Raw genomic sequence first — 27918 nt, 5'->3', positions numbered from 1 at the left:
TGTGGGACTCATTCTTCTCGTAGTAAGCATTAAAAGCGGGAAGCTAGTAAAAAGGTTGGAGAGCGTGTGTTCCCACTACTACAACGTTCGACTATTTTATTTCACCTGCCACGTCAGACTCTGCGCGTCGACGTGTTCTTTATCTCCTCTCAATTTTCGCTCATTTTCTCTAGATTTATCATTTTGTACACCCTACGTAATACAACGTCGTATTGTTTGTTGATAAACCCGACGCCGTTTAAGGGGGGATCACAACGGACATACAACGTCGTATTGTCTTACTTTGTAGGATTTGGTTTTTAATTGGGAATTTTTTAAAAAAATGCTGTAGTAAAAATGATAAAACTTTCTTTATTTTTAGAGAGAGAAATAGAGTGGCTTAGAGAGAGAAAAACCCCCTCCCAAATTGCAACTCCACTGCAATAGTAAAGCGTTGGCGTATTTTTGTCGCAGAGAGATGAGCTGAGTTGAGCAGAAGGGCTTCTTGTTTCCTTTCAATTTTGATCTGCTCTGATCTCTCTCTAGATCACATTTTTTCCCTGCTTCACTCTCTCTCTACAACACTCTGGTTCAGTTTGTAATCCGGTGACGGCCATTGGATCTCTGAAGTGTGATTAGTATGTGAGTTTTAGTGCTGTTTAATACTCGTAAGTAGTAGAAGATTTTGATGTTTGATTCTTGTTCGCAAAATGTGATTCCGATTCTGGGTTGTAGGTGAATACAGAGACTAAGCAAAAATATGTTCACTGAAGGACTTGACAGTGATGCCCTTCGATGGGTCAATGAGGTCAGACTTCGCATACTCAATTAGCATTTCGTTCTCTTTCACTTCAATTTTCTTTTCTTTTCCCTATTACATTTTTGGTTGTTCATGGTGTATTGTGGTATTTGGGCGTTGGTTGATTTTGCTTGCATTCTTAAGGAATGTTAATCTGAATGTTCTATGAATATTGCTTCAATTTTCTTTTCTTTTCTTTTCTTTGCTTTTCCTGTTATATTTTGATTGTTCATGGTGTGTTGGGGTATGGGCATTGGTTGATTTAACTTGCATTCTTTAAAGAATGATAATCTGACAGTTCTATGAATATTTGCTTGTTCCTTGTGCGCTGTGAAATGGGTGTGTGTTGATTTTTTCACATTTCGCCAAACTTAAAATTAAAACTGGAATTCAGGGTTCTGTCAATCGAAGGACGGATATTCCTAACTCAATGTCAAACCTAACACCTCGAATTGATCCCATTTCCAACATCCGGAGCGGCCATGGTGGTCGGGGCTTCGGCCTGCCTCCGCCGTCGAAATTACGGAGTGGGCATTTGTCAGGGGTAATTCCAGTCTCAAGAGCCATGCGTGGTGATGTGGATGATAGTGAGTCTGCGTCTGGGAACGATCTGACCGCTGATTCGGAGGAGGAGGTTTACAAGGGAAGATACTCACTAGATTCGTCACCACATGATGACAGAGTTCCTAGTAGTGCTGCTGCTCGAAGATACTACAGTCCTGCGCAGAGGCCACAGCAGAATGTCAGTGATTCTATGTACTATGACCGTGTTAGTTCATCAAGGGAAACACTTGGGAGAGGGCATTGGAATGTGGCAGAAGGACAGATGAGGGGAGCCAATGGGTATCCAATTGGACGGAATGATTTTACTGAGGATGAGTCATCGGATTCTGCCATGAGCTCCGAATTTTCAACCACGCAACTGCAGAGCAACAATAGAGGCGTGCCTCGTACAAGAGCATATGTTTCCAAGGGGCATGAGTCGAGTTTTGTTTCGGGGATGAGTGCAGAAACTGCTCCAAATGAGGTATTTTATGCTTTAAATACACTTTGGGTTCTCTTGTAAGTGCTAAATGATAAGTAATTGTGTTGATGTTGTGTGTTTATGATGTAGGAATTACATCGTAACTTGGTTTTTACTTAGAAAATACAGCGATTAATGATGCTAAACTAAACCTTGTTTTATAGAAAATTTCTGCATGCTGTATTAGTTATGCTGCTCAAGGTATTGGAATAAATGTATTGTAGTTTTTATTTAACTCACAAGAGTGTGCTGTAGATTTTGAGCTTCCATTCTAATAAATGTGGATTGACCAATTTTAAAAGATTTTGTAGCACCAGAACATTCACTTCTCTATTAACTGTAAAAATTAGTCTAAGGAAATCATTTTGGCATATTTCTCCATGTTTATTCTTTGTTTATCTGTTAGTGGGCAGAGAATATGACAGTAGATTAAATTATATATTTGCAACATTTGTGGTGATTTTACATCTTTAAAGTATTGAAATTCCCAAGCACTCATAAGGGGGAGTATGATGACATAAGACGTGAAAGAATTGTCAAGAGCATTTTCTATAACATGCAAGAGACAATATGTTCCCCCGCCTCCTCTCATTTTGTGGATGTTGATGCTTATGCTTACGCTTGGGTATTTTTGAATCGTGCTCTTACTTCTTGGGGCCTGCCTTCTCATGGCCCCAAGAATTGGAATTTTAAGTATTTCAAACTCATTTATAATGTAGATATTTCTTCTATTCTGATGGTATTGGGAATCCAAATTTGAAATCTTGAAGAATAAGAAGTTAGTGCTGCAATATTTACCTTTTGAGTCTGCCTGATTGTTGGAACTAGAATTGAGTCCCGTAATTGTGAGTGGAGAGCTGATATAATGCATCTTCTTAATCCAATTTTGAGTTGGAGTAAATAGTCATCGTGTACTAGTAATGTCTTTCATAAATCATGTTTTATGGAGTATTTCCTTTCTAAAGTAACTGCGTGATGAGTGCTTCAGAGTCATCCTTCAGGGTAGCTAATTGTTTTCAAGTGAAGCTGGAAATGGAGTCTATTTTATCACATTTATGAATGATCACATGTGATTTCAAGCATGATGGCAGTCACTGTAGAAATGATGTCAAAAGTTAGAACTATCCTTTGGAAATGGCCCGTGTAGGCAGTACATGAATTATCACTTGGCAAATAGATGAATTTATCAGAACAACGTAGACAGTGGCCACCTTTTGGATATGCTAAAAAATAATGATGCTTTTGATTCCTAAAAGAATGCAGTGAAAGCATTTAGAACGGAGAAAGATGTTGGTAGAAGTAAAACTAGCTTGTTGGAGAAAAAAGTGGCATTTATAGATTTATATGTCTTCTCCAGCTGAATAGAAAGAAAATCTGTAGTTCCTCCCAGCGGCCGACCCAGAACGGTACACATCTGGGCCATAAAAATGTTTAGTGTCTTTTTATTTACCAATGTCACACGGACATGGTGTTCTGATCAGGTGTGGGTACATGCCGAAGTGTTGTCAGCCATTTCATGTTGTGTCCTGCACAGGTACTTTATTTTTAAATAGTGTCCATGTAAAATAAAAATTTGCTGGAACTGAAGCATGAATCTGACTCTCAAGGTCATCTATATCGTTATTTGCTCTCGGAATTTCAGTGCCAATTATATATTTGTCTGAATTTAACTTTTTCTTCTATAATAGAAGTATGATTGCAGAATCATATTTTCATTACTCATTACCTGCAAAATTTGTGTTTGAAATGATCATTTCAAAGTTCAAATGTAGATAATTTGTTGCCAAGCTGATCACTGTTTTGCAGGACTTTTGTGCTAGAAACCTGCAGAGTGATTTTGATATTGCGAGTGCTCCCTTTTGTGGTTCTGCTGGGGAAATCAAGCAAGAGACTGAAGAAATTACAACGTTTAGAGCACATCACACACCTTGTGTGGTAGGTTTACATGATTTTTCGGTTAGAAATGAGCCAAATACTTCAGAAAGTGCAGCAACTAGGGTTAATCCAAAGGATAATACTGGACAGAAGATATCTAACCAGTCTGCAAGGTTTGTATAAATGTTGCAGTTTTCTTTTTCAGAAACCTTGTGTAATAACTGTTACATTGGGAGGCATATTTGTAAGCATCCAGAAGCATATTTTTCATATTGTTGTAATTTGGATTAAATATAATACCTTATGTTTGTTCCACAGGACTGAGGCTGGTGTAGAAAGCACTGTCCCTTCAGGTTCATTTCCAGCTCGCCTCCCCACATTTCGTGCTAGGTATTTCTTACTTACATTCTAGATGAAGATAAGCTGAAATATTAGAATTTTGAATATGGAATTGGTAATTATGTCATTTCTATTATCTGTACTTACATGCTGTGTTATTTAATATCAGTTCCCAAGGGCCGTGGCACGCTGTGATTGCATATGACGCATGTGTTCGGCTTTGCCTTCATGCTTGGGCGAAGCAATGCATGGAAGCGCCCATGTTTTTAGAAAATGAATGTGCTTTGTTGCGAAATGCATTTGGGTGAGTTAAATCTTTTCTTATCCTATTATACTACTTGTTTTAAAAAAAATATTCTCATCCTATTCTTTCACAATGGCATCATTTCAATTAGCATTTGTTGAGTTTTCTATTTATATCTGGGAGCAATACATTTTCTGAAAGGATTACTAATAATTTCTGAAATCATTACGAAAGATATTACTTATGTTGTTTGCACAAGAGAATATCAGAAGGATAATAAACGAGCAATATTATTGTTCTCACTTATAAAAGGAACTGTTACACGGAGCAACTGGACAGAATCGAAGTTAAATAATTTAATTAAGCTGATAGTATGAAAACAAAATGCGTAGAAGTTATTGGAGATTTTATTTGTAAAGTTTCTTAATTTTGTGAGTGTTTTATTGAAAAAAATTATGCTTCAATAGACCATTTAGAGTCTGAAATATATTTTATTGTCCAATATAGTATTCTATAGTGTCTTAACTCAGTTATATGTATTCAAGATTGATTTGCCCACTATCTTCAGATTTTAGATTTCTTATTTCAATCCATTCTTATCTCCACTGGATATGTTACTCGTGTAACATTTCAATTTTCACCACCTTGTCTATCATATTTTATTGGTGCTTCATTAGTAACCATACAAAGTTCTACATCGTTATCAGTGCTTGTTTACTTATAATGTCAATGTATCCTTTACTTTTTCACTCTTTCCTTTTTATTTTTTTTGGTTGTGCACCTAAGACCTAACCCAACCCATCACATCCCTTTACAACCTGCGTAGAAGTTATTGGAGATTTTATTTGTGAAGTTTCTTAATTTTGTGAGTGTATTATTGAAAAAAAAATATATGCTTCAATAGACCATTTAGAGTCTGAAACATATTTTATTGTCAAATATAGTATTCTATAGTCTCTTAACTCAGTTATATGTATTCAAGATTGATTTGCCGACTATCTTCAGATTTTAGATTTCTTATTTAAATCCCTTCTTATCTCCACTGGATATGTTACTCATGTAACATTTCAATTTTCACCACCTTGTGTATCATATTTTATTGGTGCTTCATTAGTAGCTATTCAAAGTTCTACATCTTTATCAGTGCTTGTTTACTTATTATCTCAATGTATCCTTTACTTTTTCATTGTTTCCTTTTTATTTTTTTGGTTGTGCGCCTATGACCTAACCCAGCCCATCCCATCCCTTTACAACCTGAGCCAAGGCCCAAGGACTTTTCAGAGAATGCATCTGCTATGGAATTTTTGTATCCCTTCTGCATAGAATATTTTTCAGTATTTATAGTCATTTAAGTTAACACCTTTATCTTAGTTGGGTGCATGCATATGCGAGCTAAACTCATCCAGCTAATAATCAACCTATTATAAGATCATACATGTCACTGCAGAAGTGAAAATATTTTGCAGTCTGAGAAATGATGAAGAATTCTGAATATATGAATAATTGCAGCCTCTCAGGGGGCTTATATTGTTGATATTTAGACTTACCAATAAAGTTTTCAAAATTTACAGGAGCCCATTGAAGTTCCAGATCACGTGAAAATGTTTCAACATTGGATTGTACTACGGAAATTAATTTGCTCAACTGTTCATTTGTCTACCTTCATTTAAGCATGTACCTGAAAATCTGACTGCTATGGCACTTGGTCTTTGTTGTTAAAGTACATACATTATAAAGACATTGTCTGTAAATTTTAGATTTTTAAAGCAATATTGACCTCTGATTTGTGGATGTTCCACAAGTTTTACTACAATTAGTGATTTTTTTGTTATTGTATATCACAGTTTGCAACAAGTGCTACTACAATCCGAGGAGGAGTTATTGGAAAAGCGCTATTCTAAGCCTGCTAATGAGGGATCTGCCCCTAAACCTAAGAAAATGGTGGGAAAGATGAAGGTGCAAGGTAGTATTGATTTCCAGATTGGACATTCTCGCTGGTCAAGTGCTTTCATTTGTGAAACTGTCCTGAAATTTTGTTCATTATGCAGTTCGTAAGGTGAAAATGGCTCTTGACCCGCCTACAGGCTGCAGTTTTTCATCCATTGAAACACCAAAGATTAAACTGGATTCTGTCCGAAGTCAGTTTTCCAGTTTACAATCAACACTCTCATCTGCATGGCAAGCAGTGAGGCAAATCCGTTTTGTACCTCGTTTACCTGCAAATGGCTCTTTTTCACGGAAGAGCCTGGCATACATGCAGGCTAGTGCTCAATATCTAAAACAGGTCTCTGGACTCCTGAAAGTTGGCGTAACAACCTCACGCAGCAGTTCATCATCTTATGAAGTGCAAGGTAATTGTACTTCATGCTTTATTCATGGAAAAATTATGTATTTTACTAATTTTTATACACAACTATTATTCATCCAAGCTGTGTTTCCTGGAGAGTTGCATTCTGATGGCAGCCTTTGAAGAATTTAAATTCCATAAAAATTAATAGCATAGAAGACATTCCTAGATGATAAATAGGCATATGTTGTTGGAATCAGTGGATTTGGGCTCTGATGGCGGCCTTTGGAGTAGTTTAAATGCAATAAAAGTTAATATTACCTGACAATTTTTTAGTTGTAGGCACCAGAGTTTTGGGCTCTGATTACAACCTTTGGAGTAGTTTAAATACCATAAGAATTAATATATACTGACAATTTTTAGTTGTAGGCACTGGAGTTTTCATAGTTATTCAAGGCATCGGTGCCCATCTTGATAAGAATACATTCGTAGATGATAAATAGACATATGATGTTGGAATCAGTGGACCATTTATATGCTGATCCCCATGTATTTAACTGGTTGCCTTTTGGATTTTTGACATGTTGAGCCCACCAAATGGCTAATTACTTTATATATGCACTTTACTTTGCAACTCTCACTTAAAGTGATTCTTGTAAATGGCATCAGAAACATACTGTTGTTTGCTATGGTTGAAAAGCTCAACCGAAGGGGATACTATTCAAATGCAACCTGGATCTGGTGAAACCCATGTATTGTATGTACTCTCTTCCTTTTCTTCTTCTTCTTCTTCTTCTTCTTCTTCTTCTTCTTCTTCTTCTTCTTCTTCTATATGTATATGTATATGTATAAATATTGAGCTGAAAGTATTGATGACTTTACAGCTTTCCGGATAGCCTAGGAGATGATCTAATTGTTGAAGTCCAGGACTCCAAGGGGAAGCAATATGGTCGTGTGCTTGCTCAAGTGGCTACTATTGCCGAAGATCCAGTGAAGTTGTCTAAATCCTAACTTTAGTTGTAAAATTTAGTTGGTACCGAAGATTGTTTTGGTGTGAGGCTTATAGTAAAGATCACTACAGGGTGACAAACTACGCTGGTGGTCTATTTATCATGAACCAGAGCATGAGGTTGTTGGCAAACTACAGCTCTGCATAAACTATTCAACAAGTTCAGATGAGAACAATAATCTGAAGGTGAGCTTCGCTGTGCTCCATGTAGAAAAACATATAATTAAAACAACCAATCTCTTAAAAAAAAAAAATCTTTTTAATAAGTTGCTGCTTGTAATTAATTTGTAGTTTGATTTAGTTGTGTAAGGCATAATGTTGTTTTGAGCTTGACATAATGCTGCTATATGTTCCATATAAGATGATTTAGGAATTAGGATGCAAATGCACTCTTTAACTACTAAAAAGGTTATTATATGGTGACATTTTGTATTACAATCTATTGGGAATTGTGTTAAAAATTGAAATGGAGGTAATAGTTCAGACAGCATTGAGATATATTGTAAATATGATGAGTATCTGTTTCACTTCTATCTTTAAATTTTTTAATACTTGGTAACTTTAGTTTTCGTCATACTGTTGATTCTTTATAGAAGAATTGACATACATCTTTTTATTAGATAAACCCCCATGGCATCACATCAATAGGTAGCCTAAAGATAATGTGTATCCTTTCGTTGCTGATATAATTTTTAATCAATGGTAGAGTCATTTCTAAATTCCATTATAGTATTTATATATTATCATTATCCTTTGAATATGGAATAATTGTTTCAAGTTTTCTTTTTTTGGTCTGAACTTGGAGACATGGGATCTTCATAAATTCCATTATAGTATTTATATATTATCATTATCCTTTGAACTTGGAATAATTGTTTCAAGTTTCTTTTTTTTTTTTTGTCTGAACTTGGAGACATGGGATCTTCATATAATCATGTCTTTGGAAGTAGTTTTACAATTTGTACTTTTTTTTGGTTTGTAGTGTGGTTCTGTTGCAGAAACCGTGGCTTACGACCTGGTTTTGGAAGTGGTGTTGAAAATTCAACACTTTCAACCAAGAAATTTATTGCTCCATGGGCCGTGGAAGTGGCTTCTGCAGGAATTTGCATCATATTATGGGGTCTCTGACATATACACTAAGCTAAGGTACCGAGAGTACTTGGTTGTCTGCTTGTTTCTATTTTTGGAATGTTAAGCCGTTAAGATGTATAAATTTGTAATTAATTCATCAGCTAGTGGCTACATCTCTGACTCTTTATTTCTTCGGCAGCAATATACTTTGGTAATGATGCCTCTCTTATACCTGTTTGTAGGTATCTTTCTTATATCATGGATGTGGCCACGCCCACAGCTGACTGTCTCACTCTGGTATATGATCTGTTATTGCCTGTGGTTATGAAGGGACACAGTAAGAGCACCCTGAGTCATCAAGAGGTATAACTCAAATTCTTAAATTTGTTATTATTATTAGTACCATTTCTACTGCTACTATTAATCCGTTTATGGCACTTATGTTTTTTTTAGAGTTGCTTTTGTGCTACAGCCATGTTCTGTTTAGAATAAGCTTCCTTCTGCCTTTAGTTCTTCTAACACTTTGCATGTTAATATTTGGTTCATTAGAATCGCATGCTAGGAGAAATTGAGAATCAAATTGAACAGATTCTTGCACTTGTCTTCGAGAACTATAAATCATTGGATGAGTCAGCACCATCTGGGATTATGGATGTTTTTAAACCAGCAACCGGGCTTGCAGCACCTGGTTTGGAGCCTGCTGTAAAACTATACATCCTTCTTCATGATATATTATCTCCTGAGGCACAGAATAAACTGTATAGCTATTTCCAGGTTCGTGAAACTGACATATGTGAAATGATGCTTGTTTTGGTTTCTACTATTCCATCATTTTAGTAAGTTGTGAAAACCCAGGCTGCTGCCAAAAAGAGATCAAGAAGGCACTTAACTGAGACTGATGAGTTTGTTGCTGGAAATAATGAAGGCATTTTGATGGATGCTGTTACTGTTTCCACTGCTTACAAGAAGATGAAATCCCTTTGTTTGAAAATTAGAAATGAAATTTTCACTGATATTGAGATCAATAATCAACACACTCTTCCCAGGTAAATTTTCTTGCTCACATGAACTTTATTTGAGCTTAAGCAAAAGTTAACCTGTCCATTCACAATTTGGAGCTTCATCTTCAGCCATAACTTTCGATATCTTTGGGACTTCAATTTACTATCATAAAAAATAAAATGCTCAATCTATTGCATGGAGCTAAGTGTCTAGGTCATATATTAGATTATATCATGGCATATAACATGACATAATTAATTTCCCAGATTTCATTTCACTAAAACCAATTATGTTAGTTGCAAATTGCAACTTTCTGCGGTCAAGTTGGCAAGATTTAAGATTTGATAGCATGTGCTCCAGAATTTTCATAACCATTCTCTGCAATATAGATTCTTTTATGTTATGCTTCATTGTTTTTCTACATTGAGGACAATGTATGAACAAGTTTGGGGGTATGGAACCAAATTTTTATTTTTGTTGTGTGGTTAAATCTTGTTAAGCAATGAGTTCATACCTTTGGAAGTTAAAATATATATATATATATATATATATATATATATAAAGATTTTTGGATCAATAGAATTGTACATGTTACATGTCTTCAATTGCTATTCGGGGTTAATAAAAATGTTGGAAACAGGGTTTTGATGCAAGTGATCCACACCATAGCTTAGATTGCCTATCTTGTAGTCACCGACTTCTATGGTACTTCACTTTGCACATACACCAACATCTTACTTGTGAGGCATGCACCCCAACTTTCTTTACATTTTGTAAATGTCCGATAGGATTTGATGAACCTAGCAAATAAATATCTTTGGCATGTTTTGTTTTCAAATATCTCTTCAAGAATAAATTTCGAGCCTCAAGCTGCCTTGGTGCATATGGTGGGCAACCGGTAGCAACCTTGGGCGACTAGTCGCCACCTTAGCAACTCAATGTTTGAGATTGCAATTGAATTCAGTATTTAGCATGGGTGACCAGTAGCAGCCTTGAAAGTTGGCCCAAGTTGCCCTTGGGCTTGAAATGCTTGGCCCAATGATATTGTTAGCATATATGATTCCACGATTTATGAAATGGCTTACCATAATAGCAGAGATTTGACTATGCATATGTTAGCATATATGATAGCCACAATTTATGAAATGACTTACCATAATAGCAGAGATTTGACTATGCTTAGAATATGCTTTAGAATATGTTGTGATTTGATTTAGTTTCCTTTCTTGTTGTATGAGCATGTGCTCTTTTTATCTATAAATACTAGAGCTGTGAATGAGTAATTCATCTCATTCAAGCATTTACATAATTCTCTCATTTTTTTCTTCTTTTTATATTTCTACTTGGTATCAGAGCCAACACCTTTCAACTACCTTGTTACTTATGCAACAACCACCTTAGGCTGTTTGTGACATCGTGTGACCTTGCCTACACGTGTTTTTCTATGTTGCAGTTTTGTGATCGAAAACAGGTATTTTTAAGTCTTACGATTTCTTTTTTACTCTTCTAGGGTTCGGTAAATTGGGATAGTTAGTCTCCAACACCTAGAAGGACTTGGGGAAAAAAATAATAATAATAGTCTACAAAGAGGCTCCGGATATTAAGAAGGAGGTTGTCTAGCTATATGTAAGTGGGCAGCGCTCCTTAAAAAAGGTATGTATTTGGATTTTTCGGGAATGGTCTGAGGAGACATTGTTATTGTTTATGGTCTGAGGAGACCCTTTGATTTATTAACAGAATTTGTGGTGTTTTTGGAGGTGTTTTTTGTCGTGCGACAAATTATGGCAGATTTAGGGTCCTCGACTGTTAATTCTCTTGGCTCAAGTTCTGTGAGTGGTGGTGCCATTTTTCTCACCAACTCATCAGAAAATCCAGGACTTCAAATCACCACAGTGAAGTTGGATGGTTCCAAATATTTGATTTGTTCGTTGGTGGCAAAGGCAAGATTAGCTATATTACTAGTTCTGAGAAAGAGCCAGCTGAGTCAGAGAAGGCATATCCACAGTGGTTTGCAAATAACGCTATGGTTATGTCTTGGCTAGTCAATTCGATGCAACCAAACATAGCTGTTGGCTATATGTTTATGAAGACTGCTAAGTAAATTTGGGATTTAGTTCAACGCACTTATTCTCAAAGGCAGAATAATGCACGAATTTCCCAGCTGGGGCGAGATATCCCCAGGATTTCTCAGGGTGACTTGATAGTTTCAAGTTATATCGCCAAGCTTCATGCTATTTGGGAGGAGATGTCATATTATGATTCCTTCCACTCTTGGAAGGATCCAGATGATGCAGTTTTATATGCAGGAATTGTGGAGAAGAATCGAGTGTTTCAGTTTCTTGCCAGGTTGAACGACGAGTTTGAGTATGCTCGTGTTCATTTATTGGGCTTATCTTCATTCCCCACTCTTGAGGATGCATACTCCTATGTGTTGTCAGATGAGAGCTGTCGGACTCATCCATTAGGTGTTGGTTCTGTTGATCGTTCTGCTATAGCAATTCGGGTTCCCAACCTTTCAGGAACTGCACCATCCCAGTCAGTTCAGAGCTCTAACACCGGTCCTCCTCTGGGACAACAACGCGGACGGTGTGACCTTTTTGGAAAAATTGGTCACATCAAATCTCGTTGTTATGCTCTACATAGACGCCCACCGCAACAAAAACAACAGCCTCGATTCTATGCACATTCTGTTACACAACCAGTCTCGTTGTCAACTCCTGACAACTCTGCCTCTACATCTTCTGCCACAGTTACCTTGACTCAAGTTGATTTGGACAAGTTTAAGCAATTCTTCAACCAAATGGAGGCATCATCTCAGCCAACCTCCACTTATGCCTACTCAGGTACTATTGCGTCTGCACATAGCGTATTTACATCTTCGACACCATGAATCATTGATTGTGGTGCTTTGGATAATATGACTGGTATGTCCTCACTCTTCCAATCTTATAGTGTCTACTCTGGTCATCGCAAGGTACGCCTTGTGGATGGCTCTCCATCTTCCATTGCTGGGAAGGGACACATATCAGTTACTGCTTCATTAACTTTGTCAGATACACTTCATGTTCCGCAGTTGACTACCAAACAATTAAATTGTAGTGTAACATTCTTTCCCTCTCATTGTATTTTTCAGGATCTGGTGTCAAAACGGACGATTGGCAGTGGGCGTGAAGTGGACGGTCTATACCTGTTGGATGCTCCTTTGTCACCTCAAGCACATTCAGCTTCATTTTCTAATATTGTTTCATCTAATAAAGCCCAGCTTATGCGTTGGCACATGCGTTTAGGACATATTTCTTTCAGTTATTTAAAACATTTATTTCCTTCCTTATTTTGTAACGTGGTAGTGTTAGATTTATCCTGTAAGACATGTCATAAGGCTAAACATGTTCGTTCCAATTATCCTGCTAGTAGTAATAAATCTGCTTTAACACCTTTTGATCTTGTTCATTCAGATGTGTGGGGTCCTTGCCCAGTTATTTCTAGTCTTGGATTTCGATATTTCGTTTTGTTCATTGATGATTATAGTCATGTTACATTGGTTTATCTTATGAAAACCAAAAATGAGGTATACACCTTTTTAAAAAAAATTATGACAATGGTTCAAACTTAATATGGTCGTACCATTAAAAAATTCAGATCTGACCAGGGTACGGAGTACACTTATGGGAGGTACAACAGTTATGTACAGAATTTGGGATTGAGCATCAAATGGCTAATGTTAAAACTCCTCAACAGAATGGTCATTTGGAGAGAGAGAGAATCGCCACATCCTTGACTTGGCCAGAGCAATCTACATTGGCATGAATGTTCCCCAGTCATTTTGGGGAGATGCAGTTCTTATAGTTGTTTACATCATTAATAAGACTCCTTCTAGGGTTCTTAACTTTGCAGCCACGCTTTCAATCTTACATCCCAATTCATCTCTCTTTTTTATTCCTCCGCGAGTCTTCCGGTGTGTGTGCTTTGTTTAGCAGTTGGGGCAAACTCGTACAAAGCTTGACCCCAAGGCTTTAAAGTGTGTGTTTTTGGGCTATTCTCACTCTCAAAAAGGTTATAGGTGTTACCATCCTCCCAGCCGTCGACGGTTTATATCCATGGATGTTTCTTTCTTTAAGCATACACCATACTATAATGGTTCAGTTGGTTCTCAAAGTGAATGGTTCCCATTGAATATAATGGATGATCACCTTCTTCCGTCTTCAATTGTTCCTTTCTCACAGGTTTATAGTCTGAGACAACAGATACAAGCTTCTACTGCCATGATCGACTGCCGTGTTCCTTCGGCACTAGCTCTGCCTTCTCAAGCTATTGTTTCGCTTAATGATTGCCCATTGCTCTTCGAAAGGATAAACATTCTTGTACATACCCTATTTTTAATTTTGTTTCTAATTATGCTCTTTCACCCTCCTATCGGAGTTTTCTTGTTTCTGTTGCCTCGGTTCCTCTTCCTTCTAGTGTTACAGATGCACTAGCACAACCTCAATGGTGTGATGCTATGACAGAAGAACTACAAGCACTTTGAGAAAAATCAGACTTGGGAAATGGTTCTGCTTCCTATTAGACAAAAGGCTGTAGGTTGTCGTTGGGTGTTTACAGTTAAGCATAATCCAGATGGGTCAGTTGCTCGTTACAAGGCCCGGTTGGTTGCCAAGGGTTATGCTTAGACTTATGGCATAGATTATCAGGAGACTTTTGCCCCTATTGCCAAGATGAATACCATCCGTGTATTATTTTCCGTTGCTGCGATTCAATCTTGGCCTCTATTTCAGTTAGATGTTAAGAATGCCTTTCTCAATGGTGATTTGCAGGAGGAGGTGTACATGGTTCCTCCTCCGGGCTTTCGTTCTCCTGCTCATTCTGGTATGGTATGTCATCTTCGTCGTTCTCTATATAGCCTCAAGTAGTCTCCTCGAGCTTGGTTTAATCGCTTTAGCACTGCTATACTCAAGTTTGGTCTCCATCAAAGTGCAGCTGATCATACCTTGTTTTTACGTCATTCAGGCGGTAAGACAGTTGCTCTCATTGTGTACGTCGATGATATTATTCTTGCCAGTGATGATACTACCGGAATTGCTGAGGTTAAGAGCTATCTTGGCCTTCAGTTTGAGATTAAGGATCTTGGTCCCCTACGGTACTTCTTGGGCATTGAGGTGGCTCGCTCCAAGGCTGGCATTTTCATCTCTCAACGCAAGTATGTTCTTGACTTGCTTTCTGCTTCTGGTCAGTTTGACGTTCGTCTTGCTGATACTCCGATTGAGCAGAATCATCGGTTGGCTGATTCTAAGGGGGAGTTGTTGTCAGATGTTTGTCAGTACCAACGACTTGTAGGGAAGCTCATCTATTTATCCATGACTCGACCTGACATTGCTTATGCCGTGAGTGTTGTGAGTCAATTCATGCACTCTCCTCGTGCCCCTCACCTTGATGCAGTTATTTGGATCCTTCGTTACTTAAAAGGTGTTCAGATTCATGAGAGAGAGAGAGAGAAAAAAAAAAAAAAATGTATTCTGTATGTATATCTTCAGCCCCAAAATGAGGCTTATATAAAGAATAAGGGTTATACCCTAATTACACAATATTACACAATAATCCTAAATACTATGGGTAATTACATAATGACCCAACATTCTAACACTCCCCCTTAAGCTGGAGAATATATATCAAATAATCCCAGCTTGGAATAGATAGTCCTTAACCGGTTATGACCCAGTGCTTTGGTAAACATATCAGCTAGTTGATCTTTAGACTTCACAAATGGAGTAGAGATAATCCCATTTAATATTTTTTTCCGAATAAAGTGACAATCAACCTCAATATGTTTGGTCCTCTCATGAAACACAGGATTCGATGTAATGTGACCAGCTGCTTGGTTATCACAGAACAATGGAGTAGGAGCTTCAACTGTCAACCCAAGTTCTTTTAGAAATTTTTGTATCCATGTCAACTCATTAGTGGTATGGGCCATTGCCCTGTACTCAGCTTCAACACTAGATCGAGCTACCACCGTTTGCTTTTACTTTTCCACATAACAAGATTTTCTCCTACAAATGTACAGTAGCCTGTAGTGGATCTCCTATCTAAAAGAGAACCAGCCCAGTCAGCATTTGTAAAACCTTCCACCTTGAGATAACCATTTGATTTATATAGTAACCCAAAACCTGGAGCTTGCTTGAGATATCGGATAATCCGAAGAACAGCAATCCAATGTGGCATTCTAGGAGCTCCCATGAACTAACTTACAACACTAACTGCATATGAAATATCAGGTTGAGTGATAGTGAGATAAATTAATTTCCCAACAAGGCGACGAAATCTGCCCGGGTCATTAAATAGATCACCCTCATCAGACACAAGTTTTGTATTTGAATCCATAGGAGCATCAACCGGACGACCACCTAACATACCCGTTTCTTCTAGCAAGTCAAACACATATTTTCGTTGAGATAAACTTATACCTTCCTTGGATCTAGCAACTTCAATACCCAAGAAGTACCTAAGTTTACCCAAGTCTTTAGTGTGGAATCGATTTTGCAGAAACAACTTCAACCTAGCAATGCCTGCAGAATCATCACCTGTGATCACAATATCATCTACATACACCACAAGAAAAATGAAGCCAGCTTTAGTGCGCAGATGAAATACCGAATGATCGGTTTGGCATCTGTTAAGACCAAATTCTAATGCCGCCTCAGAGAATTTTCCAAACCAAGCCCGTGGAGATTGTTTCAATCCATACGGGCCTTTTTAAGGAGACAAACAGCGTGACGATACTCCCCCTGAGCAACAAACCCAGGTGGTTGCTCCATATAAACTTCTTTAACTAAGTCACCATACAAGAAGGCATTCTTGACATCCAATTGAAACAACGGCCAGTTACAATTCGCAGCAATAGAAATCAGAACCCGAATAGAAGAAATCTTAGCAACAGGGGAAAAAGTCTCATCATAATCAACACCATAAGTTTGAGTGTACCCTTTTGCCACCAAACGAGCCTTCAACCGATCAATAGACCCATCATGAAGTATTTAACTGTGTAGACCCACTTACAACCAACCGTTTTGGAGCCTGGAGGTAAGGAAACAAGATCCCATGTTCCATTACGGTAAAGGGCATCCATTTCATCCACCATGGCTTGTCGCCAACCCAAATCAGAGAGAGCATCCGGCGAAGTCTTGGGAACAAAAGTAGCAGATACTTTGGATAAAAAAACAAGATAAAGAGGATGAAATATGACGGTAGGAGACAAAGTTAGAAATGGAATGCGCAGTAACACACGACCAAATACCTTTACGGAGAGCAATAGGCAAATCATCGGGTAAAGGCGGCGGATCCAAAGACTCTGAAGGAGATGGAGGGAGCGAAGTAGGCGGTCGAGGTCGTCGATTATAAACCTGCAATGGAACAGCAGAGCGAGGAGGTGCGGAAGGAGGAAACTGAGATGGAACCGCTGGCAGAGGTGGCTCAGAAGTAATATTGAGCGGGGTAGTAGAATCAGAAAAATATGGGAGAGACTCAGAAAATGTGACATCAACACTAGTGAAATAGCGTTGAAAATGAGGACTGTAACAACGATAGCCCTTCTGAGTGCGAGAATACCCAAGAAAAACACACTTAGTGGCACGAGGGTCGAGTTTATCAAGACCGGGTCCAAGGTTATGGACATAACACACACAACCAAAGACCCGCGGAGCTAGATTAAACGATACGGAGTCGGGAAATAGAACAGAATGAGGAGATTCACCTTTTAACACTGACGAGGGCATCCGATTAATAAGATGTCATGCCGTAAGAACAACATCACTCCAAAATCGTTTGGGAACATGCATATGAAATAAAAGGGCACGACAGACTTCCAGGAGATGACGATTTTTACGTTCAGCTACTCCGTTTTGTTGCGGAGTATAAGTACAAGAGGATTGATGAATGATACCTTTAGCATGAAAATAAGTCTCAAAAGGGTCCCAGAAATATTCTTTGGCATTGTCAGAACGTAAAATTTTAATGGAACACCCAAATTGAGTTTTTATTTCTTTGCGAAATATAACGAAATCCATTAACAGAAATATGTTTTATTGGTCCCCATACATCTGAATGAACTAATTGAAAAGGACTAGCAACACGATTATTAGCTCTCGATTTGAAAGATACACGACAATGCTTACTAAGCTGACATGGACTCAATATGACTAAGACCGGGGACTTGACGCTGCAGAACTGAGAATGATGGGTGGCCGAGCCGACAGTGCCACTGGAAAGAAGACAAAGAGGATTGAAGAGCCGTGGGAGATGGTGCAAGATCGAAGTAATACAAGCCACCCACTTCATGTCCCGTACCAATCCTCTTCTTCGTCTTGAGATCCTGAAAAATACAACATGTGGGATAAAATGTAACACAACAGTTAAGAGATTTAGTAATTTTGCTAATGGACAACAAATTAAAAGGGAATTGAGGGACATATAACACAGAGGAAAGGGACATAGAAGAGGTAAGATGAATAGTTCCCAAACCCAAAACTTTAGTTAATGATCCATTAGCAACAGTAACACTTTGAGAGGAAGGAACAGAATGAAAATCAGAGAAGAGATGAGAACTACCAGTCATGTGATCGGATGCACCAGAGTCAAGAATCCAGGGACTCTGACTAGAGGACAAAAGACATGCAGGGGCACTACCTGATTGGGCCAAGGACCCCATGGAAGATGAGGTGGAAGGCCGTTGGTGAGACAGAAACTGAGCATACTCATCGTGGGGAATCGTAACCATAGCAGTCTTAACAACCACATGTGGAGCAGTGGGTGTGGCAGCGAGAGAAGAATCCCCATCATGAGAAGTCACTTGATGTGCATAGGAAGAAGGTGGCGGTTTCCCATGAAGATCCCAACAGTAATTGACAGTGTGATTAGTAAGACCGCAGTGGGAGCAAAGTTTTGAGTCTCTGCCTCTGCCTCGACCACGGCCACGAGAAGACTGAAAGCAATCCTAGTTCACAACTAAGGTAGAACGTTCACTATTAGGAGGAGCAGTGACACCACTTGAAGCACCCCCTGAAGCGCCACTAGATAAAGTGGCACGCTGAAGTCGGGATAACATATCAAGTAGAGAGGGAAGTGCAGGGCTACCTAAAATCTGGGTACGAACAGGTTCATACTCTTGTGACAATCCTGTGAGAACCCGAACAACATTAAAATCCTCACGTTGCTGCTGCATGCTTTTCACATCAGATGTGATGGGTTGATACATATTCATTTCTTCACAAAGTCCCATTGCCCGTGAGAGGTATTCTTCTAAACTGTGAGTCCCTTGCTGGAGATCAAAAAATTGTCTACGCACCTCATAAATTCTGGTTATATTACCAGCACCAGAATATAACTGTTGGAGTCGGGTCCATATCTCCTTGGCAGTGTCCAGATATAACAAGTTGGAGCTAATATGAGGTTCAATACAATTCAGCATTAAGGAATGATCTGAGCATCCCTTTATTCCCATGAACTGAAATCAGCATCACTGCTTTTGGGTTTATCTTGAACTAAATGAGTGCCAAAGCCTTTGGCTTTCAGGAAAATGGCCACTGACTTGGCCTATAAAATGTAATTTTTGCCATTAAGCTTGACTGAAGTCATGGGAGGATTAAAGGAGGTAGAAGATAGCAGGTTTAAACTGGAAGCCATAGAGAAGAAGAAAAAAACCAAACCTGGGAAAAAATTGCAGAATCGACAACTGGGTCGAATCTGGGAAACCGGGTCGGACCTGGGAAACCGGGTCGGACCTGGGAAACCGGGCCGGATCAAAACCAGGTCTCTACTATCCCGGTTTTAGTAAACCAGGGTTGGAATAGCATAGTCTCGTAGCCAAACACAGCTATTCTTCTTCACAACCCCACCGACAAACTTTGGCAAGCACGCAGCGGCAACGGCAATTATCGGCGACGGCAATAATTAGCGACCAAGATGAAGCTCCGCAACTTCCGACCAAGAGAAAAGACAAATCGATGAAGCTTCACCTCTGCAAATAACGACGGTGGATGTCGGCAAGCTTGCTGACGACCAACACGGCAACAACACGAGCGACCAAAGGGGCTTCAAACCTGACGGCAACGAAGGAGGCTACAGATCTAACGACGACGACGAGTGATGTTCTCAACCTGCCGGCGACAAGAACTTCCGGCAAAGACACCAACAAAACACTCGCGATTCCGATCTTATACAAGGGCAACACAACTATCGTTTCCCACACCCATGAATCCATATTGCTCTGATACCATGTTCAGATTCATGAGAGAGAGAGAGAGAGAGAGAGAGAGAGAAAAATGTATTCTGTATGTATATCTTCAGCCCCAAAATGAGGCTTATATAAAGAATAAGGGTTATACACTAATTACACAATATTACACAATAATCATAAATACTATGGGTAATTACATAATGACCCAACATTCTAACAATAGGGTGTCCAGGCCGTGGTATTTTGTTTGCCAATCATGGTCACTTTAGGTGTTGAGGCTTGGACAGATGTTGATTATGCAGGATCAATTTCAGATAGGAGGTCAACTTCGGGTTATTGTACCACTATTGGTGGTAACTTGGTTACTTGACGCAGTAAGAAGCAGGATGTTGTCTCTCGATCTAGTGCAAAGGCAGAGTATAGGGCTATGGCTCTTGGGGTATGTGAGTTGCTATGGCTGAAAACCATGATGACAAACTTGTGCCTTCCAGTGTCATTTCCATTCTCACTCTACTGCGACAACAAGTCTGCCATTAGCATAGCAACAAATCACGTTCAGCATGACAGGACTAAGCATATAAAGGTGGACCGTCACTTTATTTGAGAGAAGATCACCTCTGGTCAAATTTGCACTCTATTTGTCACAAGCTCTCAGCAGCTTGCAGACATTCTTACAAAGGGCGTCAGCAAGATTGTGTTTGAGAATGCATTGTCCAACTTGTGCGTTTCAGATATCCACGCACCAACTTGAGGGGGAGTGTTAGCATATATGATACTGCGATTTATGGAATGACCATAATAGCAGAGATTTGACTATGCATATGTTAGCATATATGATAATCACGATTTATGAAACAACTTACCATAATAGCAGATATTTTAACTATGCTATAGAATATGCCATAGAATATGTTTCGATTTGATTTAGTTTCCTTTCTTGTAATATGAGCATGTGCTCATTGTATCTATAAATACTAGAGCTGTGAATGAGTAATGCATCTCATTCAAGCCTTTACATAATTCTCTCATTTTTTCTTCTTTTGTATCATGTCTTCAACTAGGCCCAGAATTGGTCATGGAATTGGTCCAAGTACTTGAAGTCTTCATCGGGAACTTGCTTGGATAGAAGCATCGTTTGAAGGCCCGAAATTCCTGATTCTACTTGATTTTGAGGATAGTTACCTGAAAATGGTAAAAACACGAAAACGAAATAAAAGCATAAAATAAAAACAACTAAATAACTAACAAAATGTAAATAAGACGGCTTGAATGTGCAACATTCGGCACTTATCATACATGCCAAAACTCCCTTTCTGTCCCTTTGTTTCTTTAATATAACTAGTCTCTGAGGCAGTTCAGAAAGCTTCCACACGAAGCTCTTTGACTAACTTGGCAGATATGTACCATATGTCCATGTGTCATGTGTGGGTGAGTTTGTGCTGGCACTTACTCATATACATATGCTTAATCGGCTACAAAGTTTCTATTAGGTGGTTATAGGATTTAGAATGGTGTTTCTTCTCTACTGGGCTTTATTAGCTCACCCCTATTATCTGTTCCCCTCCCAGATCGGGCACACATTGGAGGCTAGAGATGATTGGGATATCTAAGCTTGATGCTTTCTACTCACATGCTTGCTTGACCCACATGCCTAGAAGTAGAGGAGCTTCTGTGTGTTTTTGCCATATGTATATTTTAGCTTTTGGTTTGAAATAATTGATGATGTAAAATAAAAGGCTTGTAAATTTCCCATGTAAAGTTTGTATGTTTGGAAGTGGTCTGTAAATTAGAACTTAACCCTGTGTTTACTGTGCTTATGAGCTGGGAATGAGATATCTTTTATTTTTCTGAGTTTTGAGTATAGTAGTTGGATATGTTAATTATTGAATATCAAGAGTTCATATAGGTTCCTATTGCTACTAGAAGTTCAAAAGAGTAATGATAGACAACGCGAAAACTCCCCGAATCTGATTTGGCTAAGCCACGATGGAATTAAAAAAGAGTCCCCTCTTACATGGTATAAATGAAAAGAAGAAAAAAAAAGAAACAAAAAATTATATATATGGTGCTTTTTCTTTCCCCTCACAAACAGGAAACTAAAAACTCTCCAAAATTGGGTATATACAACACTTCTCCTCGAGCGTCACCTTTTGTAAAATTACTCTCGACCCCTACTTTTTTCCTAAAAGACATACAATTTGTAGAACTTTAATAGGATGAATAATTATAGATTAAAAATTCCTTAATATAAATTTTAAAACAATAAATATTTGGTTTATGTATTTGTATAGTTCTAGTAATTTCCAGTTTGTGATTATTTTCTTTTGCTCTCTCCATCCAATTTTGGAGAGTTTTTAGTTTCTTGTTTGTGAGGGGAAAGAGAAAGCACTATGTTTTTTTTTTTTTAATCTTTTCATTTATACCATGTGAGGATTGCTTTTTTAATTCTGACGAGGCTTAGCCAAATCAGATTCGGGGAGTTTTCGCATTTTCTATTTCGCGTTGCCTATCATTACTCAGTTCAAAATTATGTTGACATATTGCTGAAATTTTCACCAAACAGACGTTCTCAATGAAATGGATTTTAAGAACTTTGAAATGTAAACTCATTGGAGCAAAATGATTATTTTAGTAGGTTGAATAACCTTAGTTTTCCTAATCACCTAAATCCCTCTAATCACACCTCGGTTTTTGGTTCTCGAAATCCGGGGCGTGGCAGGACCCTAGAAAGAAAGGGGGAAAAAAAAAAAATCACTGCACATTGTCCCTTATCCTGAGTAACAGATTTAACAAAATTTACACAGGTACATGGTGATAGATTTTCCTAGGTTACTGTCTGATGCTATACTGATCTTATATACAGAAGGCAATCTTCTCTGAGCTTTAATATCTCTTGTAACTTCCAAGAAATTAGAAAAGCTTTGACCCATGACTAGATAAGTTTTATGTTCTATGGTTGAAGGTGGACAATTTTATCTTTATCTCTCTCTCTCCATCTTTTTTTGAAGAGTTGGTCATTAACTTTACAATGGTCAAAGGTTGCATTAATCAGAATGATACACAAGATAGGAATTGCTCTTTTCTCTTTCTTTTGTTTTTCCTTCTTTTCTTTTTCCTGGTAATTGATACAAATTGGTCCTGTCTGCATGCACAACTTTACAAGTTGCTCAATTGTGATTTTTTTGCTTGGTGTCGCTTGCTGGTTGTCTTATGTCGTCATCTGAATTTCTAATTTCTGCAGTTTTATAGACCTCCCAAGTCTTTCTGCATCAATATACAGCGCAGAACTTTGCAGTAGATTGCGTGCATTCCTTATTGCATATCCTCCAACAGGTCCATCACCTCATGTAGCAGAACTTGTCATTGCGACTGCAGATTTTCAAAGAGATCTTGCCAGCTGGAACATAACGTAATTTATTTGTCATAGTTGTGCTCATTGTTGCAAATTCTATTACATTAATTTTAACTTTTTTGCTCATTTCATTGTTCTTTCTCAGTCCTGTCAAAGGTGGACTTGACGCAAAAGAATTATTCCATCTGTATATTATCCTATGGATTCAAGATAAGCGCCTTGCTTTGCTCGAGTCATGCAAATTAGATAAGGTACACATATTGAGCAATGCACTTTATATGTGGTTTACTTTTGGTAAGTTTATGTCGTATGTTTCATGGTGAAAACTTGTAAATTAGATTTAAGCAGCATGCCACTAAATAACGCCCCTCAGCTTCATGAACATTTAAATCAAATTTCAGTTACGTTCAGATTTAATTCTAGAAAAAGGGGTGCATATTGCATTACAGGTAGCTGAATTTATTATGCTTGCATTTCTTGTTATTTTTAAACCAACTTAATAATGAGTATATAATGGGGCCATTTTCACCTGTAGTATAAACAGCGTAACACTTGATGCCACTTGTCTATCACGGGGAAGCTTTGATTTGGTTTTTCATAACTGCTTGGACAGAAAAGCCCATAATTAATATTTAATACATTTGACTGACTTATCAAAAAGAATACAGTTGAGCAACTCTACAGCTTTTCTTCCCTGTTTTTCATAAATGAAATTATTTTGCCATTATTTTGAAGGATACACTGAAGGAGTCTTTGGGATATATTGCACATCATACGCATTATTGCATATTTTCATTTGTGGTTTATTATTTTGATGCTTGAAAAAGTATATTCACTTGCAGGTTAAATGGTCAGGTGTCAGGACACAGCACTCCACAACCCCTTTCGTCGATGATATGTATGACCGCTTGAAAGAAACTTTGAATGATTATGAAGTCATCATTTGTCGTTGGCCGGAATACACTTTTGTTTTGGAAAATGTATGGGTTTTTCTTATCCTCTTCTTATTTATTTATTTTTAGTGTTATTTGTTAAACTTTGTTGAAGTATTTTCCAGCCATTTGATTTTGGCGATCAATTTACCTGCACTATGACTTGCATATGAATCTGAAGATTCTTGTTCCATAGGAAAAGAGGGTAGGGGTCCATCCTATCCAAGATTGGAGCGAGGAGTTATCCTTGTTTCTCATGGAAGATATCAAAAAGAAAAAAGAATGATGATATGCACTTTAATTTGTTGTCTTATTATGGACTGCTATTTATTGTTATTATTATTCTGTGATGTAATGACTCACATTATAACTTCATTGTTTTTGTTCTTTTCTTGGTTTTTCTTTTGGTTGTGTATCATTTACATAAAGGCCATCGCTGACATAGAAAAGGCAATTGTGGAGGCGTTGGATAAGCAATATGCTGATGTGTTGTCACCACTAAAGGGAAACACTGCACCGAAGAAATTTGGACTCAAATATGTCCAGAATCTGGCAAAACGATCCATTTGCCCCTACGTGGTTCCCAATGAGGTGAGCTGGAATAGTCAAATTCTCAACTTGTCACCCCCCTTTTTACGTTGAAAATTAATTTGCCCACACTTTTGCTTTCAGCTGGGAATTCTTTTGAATTCTATGAAGAGGATGCTTGATGTCCTGCGCCCCAAGATAGAACGTCAGTTGAAGTCATGGGGTTCCTGCATTCCTGTTGGGGGAAACACGGCCCCTGGAGAGAGTCTCAGTGAAGTAACGGTGATGTTAAGAACCAAATTTAGAAATTACTTGCAAGCAGTTGTGGAAAAGCTTGCAGAAAATGTGAGTATCATTCCTTATGTTTCATGTCTTACCTTGAATTCCTTCTCAATACCACAAATCATATTAAACTTTATGGTTTCCCCATAACATATTTGATTATTAGATCATCTAGGTAAAAGAAAGATACAAGTGGTCTTTTGAAAATGATTAAAGGTACTAAATCTATAATCATTTTGGTCGCAGATAAGGAAAGATATAAAACTCATCACCTGTTAAAGAAATACATGAGTGCTTGATCTTTCAGAAATATAGATGCTCGTCTCCTAGAGAATAGATGTACATGCAGAAATTAGTTTCTCAAGTTATCTTGTGAAAGTTGCAAGTACACAAGAATTTGTGCATAATCTGCTCGCTTATCATATGAATCCTATCTCTAGTTATTTACCATAATTGGGATTAAGCATGGGAATCCTGTCACTGGCTATCTTCCATAATTGTGTTTGCCAGCTGATGTTTGATCTACCAGGCATGGCCATTTGTATCCTCTATGTTCATGTATATTCTTTTGGGATTGGGATTTAATTTCCTCTGCAATCATTTTTCTTCAAATGTTGAAAATTATTCTTTTTACAGTGATATAACATTTTTAAATTATCCTTAAATTTCATTGAAAGACTTGCCATGAGTTGGTATCCTTGAAATGCAAGCTTTGAAGCGATTGGATAGAAAATAAGACTTCTTGTCAAATGTGATATTTCTATTTTGTGTGAATGTCTGCTCACTCATTTTTGCAATGTGCAGCTCACCAGACAATCTAGATTTCAAAATTAACTATCTAGATTTCATTTCTTGGGTATTTCTCAGTTTTATTTTCTTTTCTATGTTCCAGACAAGGTTAGAGAGTGCTACAAAACTTAAAAAGATTCTCCAGGATTCGAAAGAAAGTGTGGTTGAATCAGACATAAGGAGTAGAATGCAACCACTAAAAGACCAGCTGAAAGATACAATGAACCACCTCCACACTGTGTTTGAGACCCATGTCTTCATTGGAATCTGTCGGGGTTACTGGGATCGTATGGGACAGGTACGTGTTAATTGCTTCTGGAGATGAATCTTTTGTTGCATCAGGAGATTATGAACAAATATCACTCCAGGTTTATTGGTTTGTACCATTTTAAAAGTGTTTTTATTTTGTCGTAGGATGTTCTGAGCTTCTTGGAGAACAGGAAAGAAAACAGGTCATGGTATAGAGGTTCTCGAATTGCTGTGTCTGTAAGTATAGCAGTTCCTTTTAAGCCCAAACTCTATAGTTGATAGAGATTCTATTTCACACAAGTAATCACAGTTAAAACAACAGATACAGAAGCTGCATGCACACAGAATCTATCAATGGCTATCATTTGTTCTGCATAACTAGCACCACAAATGTGGTTCCTTGCATGCTCCTGTAGTGAGGGAACTTTAATTGAAAAAAAAATATCAAGTGAGGGAGATGAGTAGCCCAGTACTTCAACACTCTGTAAACGATCTGTAGTACCAGTGGCTGGATCAGGAGCCCCAATTACCCTGATTAAAAGATTGTAGCCATTGAATTACTGGGAGTGAGGAATTAATTGTCTTTTTAGTGCCTGAAGAGTAAAGGATTACTGATTTGAGCTAATCTTGGAAATTTAGTAGATGGTATCACAGAGGAAGTTCTAAATTGAGGAGGAAATCTTCTCTCCATTTAACCCCGTCAGGTCTTTTCAGTCCAGAGCTGGCTGTGTGTTGTGCTTTTTGAGTGATGCTGACAAGTACTATTGTATTATGTGATAGACATTACCTGATCATTTAACTTGTGCTTGTGTTTTCTGGGAAGTCAACATGCCTTAATCACTGAGAGGAAACCTATAATGCCCAGTTTGAGTTTACTAAACAGCAATAATATATATATATATAGATATTTCATTCTTGCCATAACTCCTTTAGATCGTCGCCTTTCTGTAAATTGCAGATTCTGGATGACACCTTCGCATCACATATGCAGCAGCTGCTTGGAAATGTTCTTCAAGAGAAGGACTTGGAGCCCCCAAGATCGATCAATGAAGTGCGCTCAATGCTTGGCAAAGACACTCCAAGTCACAAGGGCAACACATACTATTATTAGGCCATATTTTGGGTATAGATAGATAGATACGAGGGAACAGAGCGGGGAGAGGTGACAGATACGGGTATATGTTGTCAAATACAAGCACGAAATACAGAAGATATACGGCACCCTGATGAAAAATGGACACTGAGTTGTCACAAACTGCAGCTCTAACTTCTATACCACAGGCTATACCAATTTTGTAAAGAGTTGAAGCAATTTGGCTGCTGCAGTTACTTACCCCAAAATATATATATATATATATATATGTGGCTGCTGGAGGTTGTCCTAACCCCTTGCAGAGGACTTTTGTTGTTCTTGATCTAGTTTTGAAAACATAGGGAACCGGAAAAATTGATATAGGGTACCAGATTCAGTTTATATAGCTTTAGATTCTCAAATCTCAATGTTCAACCATTTCTGTAAATGTATTCAACAGGATAGTTAAAGAGACAGACAATATTGCATCAGGGTAATGGAATATAATTTTTTTTTTTTCCTTCCGGGTGAAAGCTATGAATTTTCGTTTTCCAACCAGCAGTTGAATGCTCAATTAAAAGCTTAGTGTGGCAAGAGCAAACAGATTGACAGACCAAGGCCAGAATTTTCTAAATTGACACCAATTTCCTAGGAGAGAATTGTTATTTACAGTTGAAAATATAGCATCCAGATTAAGTTTTGTTCCTAGATTTGTTCTATAAAGAACTTAAAGGTTTTTACATAAAGAAAATACATTTTCAAACCTCGATGCTGTTAACAATTCTCTATCTTAACCATAGATTCAGTTTTTGGGCATTATTAAGGCCTAGTTGTTTTTCATATAAATAGTTTTAGATACT

The 27918-nt window shown here is 37.9% G+C and overlaps 2 protein-coding genes across 3 annotated transcripts; both read left to right on the top strand.

Moving 5' to 3' along the window:
* Positions 1 to 345: 345 nt before the first annotated feature.
* LOC132279312 (uncharacterized) lies at positions 346 to 27582 on the top strand. Of its 2 annotated transcripts, none has more exons than XM_059781251.1 (23): positions 346 to 617; positions 715 to 787; positions 1173 to 1805; positions 3609 to 3850; positions 3996 to 4067; positions 4186 to 4320; positions 6105 to 6223; positions 6309 to 6611; positions 7217 to 7304; positions 7432 to 7537; positions 7629 to 7742; positions 8539 to 8702; positions 8870 to 8990; positions 9177 to 9401; positions 9483 to 9673; positions 23096 to 23263; positions 23352 to 23457; positions 24049 to 24186; positions 24568 to 24729; positions 24811 to 25011; positions 25841 to 26035; positions 26152 to 26223; positions 26945 to 27582. In XM_059781251.1, exons 2-23 carry the CDS (start codon positions 740 to 742, stop codon positions 27095 to 27097), a joined length of 3756 nt encoding a protein of 1251 aa, XP_059637234.1. In that variant the 5' UTR covers positions 346 to 617; positions 715 to 739; the 3' UTR covers positions 27098 to 27582. The 2 variants fall into 2 exon arrangements, with proteins under 2 accessions (XP_059637234.1, XP_059637232.1); XM_059781249.1 differs by having other exon boundaries at positions 346 to 621.
* LOC132279314 (uncharacterized) lies at positions 11148 to 12891 on the top strand. Its single transcript, XM_059781254.1, has 2 exons — positions 11148 to 12472; positions 12763 to 12891. The coding sequence occupies exons 1-2, from the start codon at positions 11875 to 11877 to the stop codon at positions 12798 to 12800; spliced, it is 636 nt and encodes a 211-aa protein (XP_059637237.1). The 5' UTR covers positions 11148 to 11874; the 3' UTR covers positions 12801 to 12891.
* Positions 27583 to 27918: the final 336 nt, after the last annotated feature.

The sequence above is a fragment of the Cornus florida genome, unplaced genomic scaffold (assembly GCF_030987335.1).
Source record: "Cornus florida cultivar Cherokee Brave unplaced genomic scaffold, ASM3098733v1 CherokeeBrave_3.0.0_Hap2_Chr10, whole genome shotgun sequence".
NCBI classification, from domain to species: Eukaryota; Viridiplantae; Streptophyta; class Magnoliopsida; order Cornales; family Cornaceae; genus Cornus; species Cornus florida.
The sequence above is the reverse complement of the archived record's forward strand: the minus strand, read 5'-3'. Positions and strand labels throughout refer to the sequence as shown.

Bases quoted from the DNA above. Each gene is read 5' to 3' on its own strand.
- LOC132279312 (XM_059781251.1), top strand. From the start codon at position 740: ATGTTCACTGAAGGACTTGACAGTGATGCCCTTCGATGGGTCAATGAG. The intron at 788-1,172 runs GTCAGACTTCGC...ACTGGAATTCAG, and splicing joins CCCTTCGATGGGTCAATGAG to GGTTCTGTCAATCGAAGGAC. The intron at 26,036-26,151 runs GTACGTGTTAAT...ATTTTGTCGTAG, and splicing joins ACTGGGATCGTATGGGACAG to GATGTTCTGAGCTTCTTGGA.
- LOC132279314 (XM_059781254.1), top strand. From the start codon at position 11,875: ATGTCATATTATGATTCCTTCCACTCTTGGAAGGATCCAGATGATGCA. The intron at 12,473-12,762 runs GTACTATTGCGT...TGTATTTTTCAG, and splicing joins CTCCACTTATGCCTACTCAG to GATCTGGTGTCAAAACGGAC.